Source organism: Gavialis gangeticus, unplaced genomic scaffold, assembly GCF_001723915.1.
Source record: "Gavialis gangeticus isolate Ggan-Ray unplaced genomic scaffold, GavGan_comp1, whole genome shotgun sequence".
In the NCBI taxonomy this organism is placed as follows: domain Eukaryota; kingdom Metazoa; phylum Chordata; order Crocodylia; family Gavialidae; genus Gavialis; species Gavialis gangeticus.
Genome location: NW_017728973.1, coordinates 1,567,629 through 1,575,750, shown reverse-complemented (window position 1 = coordinate 1,575,750; position 8,122 = coordinate 1,567,629). Strand labels below are relative to the sequence as shown.

Below are 8,122 nucleotides of genomic sequence, written 5' to 3'. Positions count from 1 at the left end.
CCATGTTCATCTTGGTGTCAATGACGACTCCAAGATCCTTTTCTGCCTCTGCACTGACGAGAAGGGAGTTCCCTAGCCTGTAGGTATGGTGCTGGTTCTTCCTCCCCAGGTGCATCACCTTGCACTTGTCAGTGTTGAATCCCATCCTATTTCCATCTGCCCACCCCTGTAACCCGTCTTGGTGCGATTGTAGCCTATTCTTTCCTTCTAGCGTGCCCACATCCCCCCACATCTTCGTGTCATCAGCAAATTTGAACAGGGTGCTTTTTACCCCCTTGTCCAAGTTGCTGATGAAGATGTTGAACAGTGCGGGCCCAAGGACCAAGCCCTGGGGGACCCCACTGCTCACATCCCTCCAAGTCAAGAATGACCCATCCACCACCACTCTGGGTGCAGCCCTCCAGCCAGTTAGCGACCCATTTGACTGTGTAGGTGTCGACACCACAGTCCCCCAGTTTTTTAATGAGAACGGGGTGAGAGACTTGATACTAGCTGCCAACTAGACATCAAGCCATTGATTACTACCCTCTGAGTCCAATGCTCCAGCCAGTTTTCTATCCACATGTGCACACATAGAGAGTTCAGGGGCTGGGAACAGGTGCTAAGGGGTCCATTTAGGGCATCCTTGTCATTCATGTGCCAAAACTCAATCTCCTTCATGCAGGGATAGCCAGCACAGCCTGGGGCTCAGCCAGCCTGCTTCCCTCTCCTACAGAAGCTAGTTCAGTGCCCTGCAGCCCTGGGAGAACTTGGCCCCCGAAAGGCTGCTCTGAGTCTCTGGATGGCTCACGCATTACACTAGAAGGGACCAGCTATCATCCACTTCCACTGTGGAGGGTTTCACTTCCCTAGCAAATCTCTGGGATCCTGCTGAGTGCCCAGCCTCAGCCAGGCCTACTAAGGGGAATTCCCACTGGGCAAGCATACTGCCCGGCTCTTCCATTGCCCTGAGTGCTCCAAGCCCTACCAAAGGAAGAGAAAGTGCCCCTTCCTCTCCTCCCACCTCCACCCCACAGCACACCTGCCTTCACAAGCTTCATCTCGCCTCAAGTGAGCAAATGCTCCCCCAGCATTTAGTGGAAATGCCAACAGGCTGTGCCCTGCAGACAGCCCCAGGGAGCAGAGGAAGGAGTAGGGTCCCCTTCCCAAGCTCAGCCCCCACGGCCCAGAAAGAACTCCCACAGGGTCATAGGCAGAAAGAGGCCAAGATGCTCTGTGCTATGCTACTCAGAGCTGCAGCATGGGCCAAGCTAGGCACAGGCACGACCAGTCAGACTAGTGCTGCCATCCTGTGGCCACAACAACCCATTTCACTGGTAGATCATAGGCTTCCCCAAGGCACCTGGGGCCAAGCAGGGGCTGCCTCAGTGCCAGGCACCAAGCAGACAGACACCTCCCACCAACAGAACTGTGCCCACCACTGGCTACAGCCCTCGGCACAGGTCTCTGCCCAGTTTGTTCCTGCCCTCCCCCCCACCTTATAGCGCTGTCCCTCTGTCAGATCCCGCAGGCCACGGAGCTCCATGAACACCTGGTAATGGGGGGCAGAGGTCCCAGAGGTGGCACCTGGGATGGAGGGGAAAGCACAGACATGTTAAAAGCACTCTGGACAGGGGCAGGGGAAACAGCTCTAGATCAGCCCAGCCCTTGAGGAGTCTTCTCTACGCTGGGAGCTCAGAGAAAGCAGGGTCTTCAGGGAGCTAAGTTCCCACCTGCCCCACAAAGTCCCACTTGGGGGGCCCACAAGTGACCCCCTGGGCCACACAGCTGGCTCCTACTGTTAGCACCTTGCTCAAGTACATACTCAGGAGCCGCTCCCTGGGTCTTCCTCAACATGGCTCAGTAACGCCCTTGGCTTGGGGAAGGACCTGGGATCTGGATTAAAGGGGCTGACCCCATGCCCAGGGAATCCAGCGAGTCTCTTATACCCTAGCCAGGCCACTCTGGCAGGCCAGAGCTAGTGCCAGACATAGGTCTGGGCACATCACCAGGATGACAGTCTTTTTGCCCACAGGCATTGCCTCTCCCACCCAAAAAGGGGCCAGCAAGGCAGCATCAAGAAGTGCAGGTGAGGACTGACGCAGGATGGATAATATGGCCAACAGAAAAAAGGGCACAGACAGGGACAGGAAAATCCAAGGGCATTTGCAGGGGCTGAGTCCAGCAAGGTGGAAAGGGGAGACCCAGGACATTTAGCAGGCTCTGTGGGACTGACACAGCAGAGCCCAGCCTCTCTTGGGTTACCATGGGCAATGCTTACCCAGCAGGCTGCTCTCCGCACAGATGTAGTCGACCAGTTTAGCTCCTGGCCACATCCCCACAGCACGGCGCAGGGTGTGGCAGAAGTGCTCCTCAGGGATGCTCTCTCCCCGCACGCTCAGGGTCTGGCTCAGCCTGGGGAGCAGAAGGCAGTGGGTTGGGCACAAGGGCTGGGGGAATAGCACAGCCCCAAGAGGGGCACAACCACCCTTGCACAGCGACCCAGCCTGTGGGGGAAGAATAACCCTGACATACACCAGGCTACTTGTCCTCAGAGCACAGCAAAGGGCAGTCCCCAGACTTTCCACCCAGCTCGCCCCTTTCTCCCGTGCACCGCTCCACTGCTGCAGGAGCCCGCTCTCCTATGGTTCCCATTCAATGCCCTACATTCACCAGGAGGCAGCCCAGGCCTCCCCAGTTGGGGAGGGGCAGCAAATCCAAGCCAGAGGTGGGGAGTTTTGAGATGTTCCTTACCTGCGCACAGGTTCCACCACAGGACACTGGTGATAGAATCCAGTCACCTTCAGCACCTCCCCAACACAGCACCTACAGGGACAAAAACAGGACAGACAGACGTGAGCCTGGGCCAGAATCCTCTGTGCCAGACCCCATGCCAGAGACTCACAGTCATAAGGCACAGGGCCTGGGACAAGTAGGCCAGATGCTGGGAATGCTTTGGGGTTATGGGGGGTTGCAATAGATGCTGGGGGTCCCTGGGGTTGGGAAGATCGTAGTCGAGGTCCTTCTCCCTTGGGATCGTCAGGTAGCTTGGTAGGGGGAGAAGCACCTGTACTGCCCAGGGTGGGCGCTGAGCACCAGCTCATACTCCTGGCCTTCCCATACGTCCCCCAGCAGCACTGTCTCCAGTGGTTCCTCCCTGTGAGCCCCTGCTGGGAGGAACTCACAGAATGCCCAGCCCGGGCACAGCAGGTAGCGGCAATCAGATTCCTCTGGCCACAGGTTCACTCCAAGCAGAGCTGGACAGGAGACACAACAGGTCAGAGGAGGGGCTTCATGCCTTCCCGAGCACTGCAGACACACCCCAGGGTCACTCTGATCACTGGGCTGCAGCACAAGTGCTGTTTACAGTGAGGCAGCCATCTTTGGAGTCAGGTATCTGGGCTGTTGCTACAAAGACCCTCACCCAGCACTACAATGCAGCCGTTTCTGGGGAAGAGCACAGGGACTGCTAACAACCACACCACAGCATTTTAGGGAAGGGGGCAAGCCTACAGGGCAATGCAGTGGGATGGATACATTTTAGGGCCCCCCCCAGCCCACATGCCAATCAGAGAGAGGCCAAAGGCTCACCAGGGTCACCTATCCACCCCGGATATGGCCCAAGCCTGCTTAGTGCCCTTACCTCCTGCTGCCACATAGAAGGGGGAGTAGAAGGGGATGCCCTTGCAGTCCTGCTCCCGCAGGGTGTCTCCATAGAGCTGCTCACTGCCAGACTCCCCCACCACCACTGCCTGCAGCTGCGGCCACAGGCGCTGGGCAATGCCGTCAAAACCCCTAGAGCACTCAGCCCTCAGCTCTGCCGCCCGCACTGGGTTGGGAGACAGGAGGCTGTCCAGCTGGTACCGAGTCCCCTCAGGTAGTTTCAGCTGTGGGCTCAGCCATCCTGAGGCTAGGTCCTGTGCCAGACCCTCCCAGTTGGTGCGCAGGATGGCCAAGGCATCATGGAGCTCTGAGGCCAATCCAGCCTTTAGTACTCGCAATGCCCGCTCCTGCAGGGCAAACAGCAGCTGCACATACAGGGCTGAGCTGCGTGAGGGCACAGCATCCCCACCCATCCCTGCTGGGGTACAGTACAGCGTGGGCAGGGGGCAGGCTGTGGCAGGGCATGGGCAGCCTGGGGCCCAGGAGAAGGCGGCAGTGGCCTGCGGGGTCAGTGCGTCTGGGTATGCTTTGCTGAGGATGTCTAGGTACAACATGGTCCCCTGCACAGAGACAGAGAGAGAGAGAGAAATGGATGAGATAAAGACCCAGGCAGGCAGACATCAGCCAATCCCAACCCCCTGGGTAACAGCCCATGTTCCTCCCAGGGTAACAGCTAGATACCACAAGACACCCCATTTCCAGGGTAGCAGCTCAGGCCCCAGATCTCCCCAACAGCTGCTTGGGCTATAGGGCTCCCCAGTGTCCCCAAGCTCTAATGCTGGGGAGGGACCAGTCTCTGTCCCCCTCTGGCTCCATCAAGGAGAGGGGAAGGGGCAAGCCCAGCAGCCCAGGGCTCCCACCACAACATGTTTATTCCTCACTCCCTTGGTTCCCAGCAGGGCCCTGGAGAGCCCTCTCCAGAGGAGAGGAGGGGAGGGGCAAGCCTCAATCCACCATACCCAGCCCTATGCTACCTGCAGTGGGGCATCCAAGGCCCAGCAGCTCTGGAGCAGAGTCCATGGGCCGGGCAGGCTGGCAGGGCGCAGGGTGGGCTGGCGGCTCCCATCCTTATCAAGCCTGCCTGGTTTCAAGGGATGATGCTCCCGGAAGGTGTTAGAGTCTGTAGGAGAGAAGGACACAGGATCAGAGCCAGGTTCCACCCTACCAGGTTGCTCCCTTGTGACCCAGCGGTCCTTCCCAGAGTAAAGCAGGCCTAGGCTTCCCTGGCAGGGCTGCCAACCAGTGCTGAGCAGCACCTGGAAGTGGCAAAGGGCCCTGTATTCCAGTCCTGCAGCCTGGCAGACGACAGGCGAGGCCTGAACAGTCTTGCAGGTGCTGCCCCCGCCACAAGCTGAACTGGGGCATGACACCAGGCCCGCGGGTAGTGGCCAGGGGCCTGCGGGGGGAGGCAGCGGAAGCTGCAAGCCTGCTCACAGCCCCAGGGCTCGGCCACCCAGATCCTGGCCTGACCACAGCTGGGCAAGGCTGTGGCGTGGCATCCCACGGGTGTCCCTCTAGCCAGGCACCTGGCTCCACGTCCCCAGCTTCCTTCAGCAGCCGCAGCAGGCACCGCTCCTGGCTCTGCCACACGTCCTTGGTCTGGTTCTCCAGGCGCCGGCGCTGCTGGCTCATAGCCCAGCCCAGGCCCCCGAGCACCAGGCTGTGCCCCAGCAGGAGCCTCCAACGATGGCTCCATCCTGCTGCCCTGCCAGGCCCCCCGCGGGCCCAGAGCAGCAGGAGCAGCCCAGCGCCCAGGAGGGCGGCGAGGAGCAGGAGGAGCATCGCCGGGCCTGTGGAGACGGGGCTGATCGGGGGGCCGGGACGACCCCCAGCCCCATGTGATCCACCCAGCCCCCACGTGCGGGCCGCCCCCAGCCCCTCACCCCAGCCTGGCCGGGCGGGGGGACCCCGGGAGGGAGGGAGGCAGCAGAGCGGTGCAGCGCCTCGCCCCGTCCCGCGCGGGGCCGCCCCAAACCCGAACGCGCCGCTTCCGGTAGGAATAACGCCACAAGACGAGGCGGTGACGTCCGTCGCTGCTCTTAAAGGGGCCGCGCCGCTCAGCGCAGCGGGGCCTCTTCTCCTACGTGGGCATCTCCCGCAGCGGGGCCCGGGCCGGTGGGGCGTGGGCTCGGGGCCAGACCCTGCCCCCGTGGGATGGGCACCAGCCCCCGGGCTGAGCGGGGTGGGGGCCGGGCAGCGAAACCAGCGAGCTGCCCCGCACCTCGCCAGCGCACCGGGACCAGCAGGAGCGGCCGAGGGGGCAGCTGGCACTGTGTCCTGCCAAGGCCTGGGCCTGGGCTGTGCTCCTGCCTGGCCTCGCCGCAGCCCCGCGCCATGGGCTCACAGGAGGACGGGCCTCTGCTGCACGAGGAGGGCAAGCCCCAGCCCCCCGCGGGGAGGCCACAAAACGCCCGGTTTAAGTCCACGGGCTCAAACAGGACCAGGACCGTAGGTTGGAGGCGGATGGTGAGTGCCAGGAGAGGCCACGGAGCGGAGAAGTCCGGCCAGCACCCACTGCCTTTTAAATGTATCCAAGGACGCACCCTGTGAAACCCTGCCTAGAGACGGGCATGCACAAGGGGAAAAGAAAGGGTAGGAAGGGGCTATCCCTCTGCTGTAAGGCAGTGGCAAGGGTACCGGGATCAGCCCATGCCACATATTGGGCTGCCGGGGTCTTGGGATGGAGAGTCCAGACTCTCTGCTTGGCCTGGGTCAGCACTTCTCCAGGGTAAACAGCTCGGTGGGTTCCCTTCCTATCCACCCGAAACCTCCTTGGCTGCAAAGTAAATTGATTTGTTTTCACCTTTCCTGCAGGCACCTTGGAGAACAGTTGGTCACCATCCCCTTTGTAATGGCTGTTTAGTATCAGAAAACTTGGTACCCTCGCCCCTCTGTCTTCTCTTTTCTGAAAGGAGCCCGCCCAGGCCGTGGCCGCGTCAGTCACATTTCTACTCCTCTGTTCATTGTCGCTGTTCTCCTCCAGACTCTCCAGCTTGTCTACAGTTGAAAAAACATAGCATCCCAAGGAGGAGGCAGCACTCCAGCTGAAGCCTCCCGAGCACTGAAAGGACTGGATTTATTACCCGCTTCATCTTGCATCTGGCATGCGTGCCAGCACAGCTCAGAATGAAAATAGTGGCTCAAACTGGGTCCTGGTAAGACCTCCTATGCAACACCTCTGGGGGTGCCTCTCAGCTGAGCCATTGCTGCTCCATGACACTGATTTTTTCAGCCACTTGTGCAGTAGCTGCACTAATGGTTATGTCTGAGCCAGACTCCCTAAGCTGGTTTGTGAAACTGTCATTTTGGACAGCATCAAACACCTTACTTAAGTCCAAGTACATCACATCCACTGCTTCCTGTGTCCACTAGGCAAGTTTACCTGCTAGAGAAAGGTATTAGATGGCTTTGCCATGGTCTGTTTAACAAATCCATGCTGGCTGCTTTTTTAATCACTTCATTCTCTTTTAAGTACTTACAAACTTATCGCTTAATATGTTCCAGAATCTTTCCAAGGATTGAAGCTAGGGCTGAATTCTCCGGGTCCTCCTTTTCTCATTCTTTGAGGATAGGCGCCATGTTTGACCCCTTGGGACTTCTGCTGTTCTGAGATGATCACCAGTGGTTCAGAGTTGTCTTTGGCTCCTTGGACCACTCCAGGGGGAGTTTCATTGGGCCTTGCTGATCTGAACACATCCATCTAACTGTCCTCTAACCTGCTCTTTCTATCTTCTAGCCTGCACTAGTATCTCCTTGTTAAAGTTAATTTAATTAATCATTAGGTCACTATTCACCTTTCTGGGGAAGGTTGAAGCAGAGGAGGCCTTAAGCACTGCAGCCTCTTCTGTTCAAATCCATCATTTGTCCTCTCCCCTTGAGTAACAGGCCCAGACTTCCCTTCATCGTCCCACTGCTGCCTGTGGGAGTCTTTGCTAACTGAAATGCTCTGATCCCAGGCTGCCTGCTTGTGTGGCTCTCTCCTACTCACTGGCAGGATGGTGCCCTGCTTTCCTCATGGTTCCTTTCCAATTGCTGGGTCACCGAGGGGCTCCTGGAGGAGTTATAATGGTCCCTTTCTCCGCTTCTGATGTGTCCTTTCCATGGGGTTGTTTGCTCTCACATACTTAATACAGTCTCTCAAGACCTGCCAAAGCATCAACACTCCTCTATCCCTCAAATCATCTTCCCCGCAAGGTCCTAACTCTCCACTCCTGGAGTCTGTTTTCATGAACTCCACATTGGACTGCTGTCCTTCCCTTAGAATAGCAAACTCTTTGTTTTTATGCTTCCACTCCAAAGTCCTTCCTTCTTCAGTTAGTTCCTCCCCATCAGTTTGAACCCAATCTAGACAAGCCAGCTCCGCCAACCAGTGAATCTTATTAAACGCAGGACACTTCCCCCACCCGGTCCTTTGCGGCTGAGCTCTCTGGCTGTGGCACTCTGCCACAAGGTGGGCAGTGATCTGGTTCTCAGAAACAAC

The 8,122-nt window shown here is 58.4% G+C and overlaps 1 protein-coding gene and 1 long non-coding RNA gene across 2 annotated transcripts in view; one reads left to right on the top strand and one right to left on the bottom strand.

The window, feature by feature from the left end:
- The window catches only part of GHDC (GH3 domain containing), an 8,646-nt gene extending 3,160 nt beyond the window's left edge, over positions 1-5,486 (bottom strand). Inside the window, exons 1-7 of the mRNA XM_019505981.1 lie at positions 5,169-5,486; positions 4,617-4,762; positions 3,623-4,202; positions 3,047-3,236; positions 2,734-2,805; positions 2,261-2,394; positions 1,478-1,566 (exon numbers count right to left, since the gene is read on the bottom strand). Of these exons, the coding sequence (XP_019361526.1) occupies positions 1,478-1,566; positions 2,261-2,394; positions 2,734-2,805; positions 3,047-3,236; positions 3,623-4,202; positions 4,617-4,762; positions 5,169-5,424 (1,467 nt within the window). The 5' untranslated portion in view covers positions 5,425-5,486. The remainder of the gene's footprint in view (positions 1-1,477; positions 1,567-2,260; positions 2,395-2,733; positions 2,806-3,046; positions 3,237-3,622; positions 4,203-4,616; positions 4,763-5,168) is intronic.
- A 1,166-nt stretch (positions 5,487-6,652) lies between these two features.
- On the top strand, positions 6,653-7,795 carry LOC109289243. Its single transcript, XR_002095329.1, has 2 exons — positions 6,653-7,037; positions 7,147-7,795. It is a non-coding gene; the product is annotated as an uncharacterized LOC109289243 (long non-coding RNA).
- Positions 7,796-8,122: the final 327 nt, after the last annotated feature.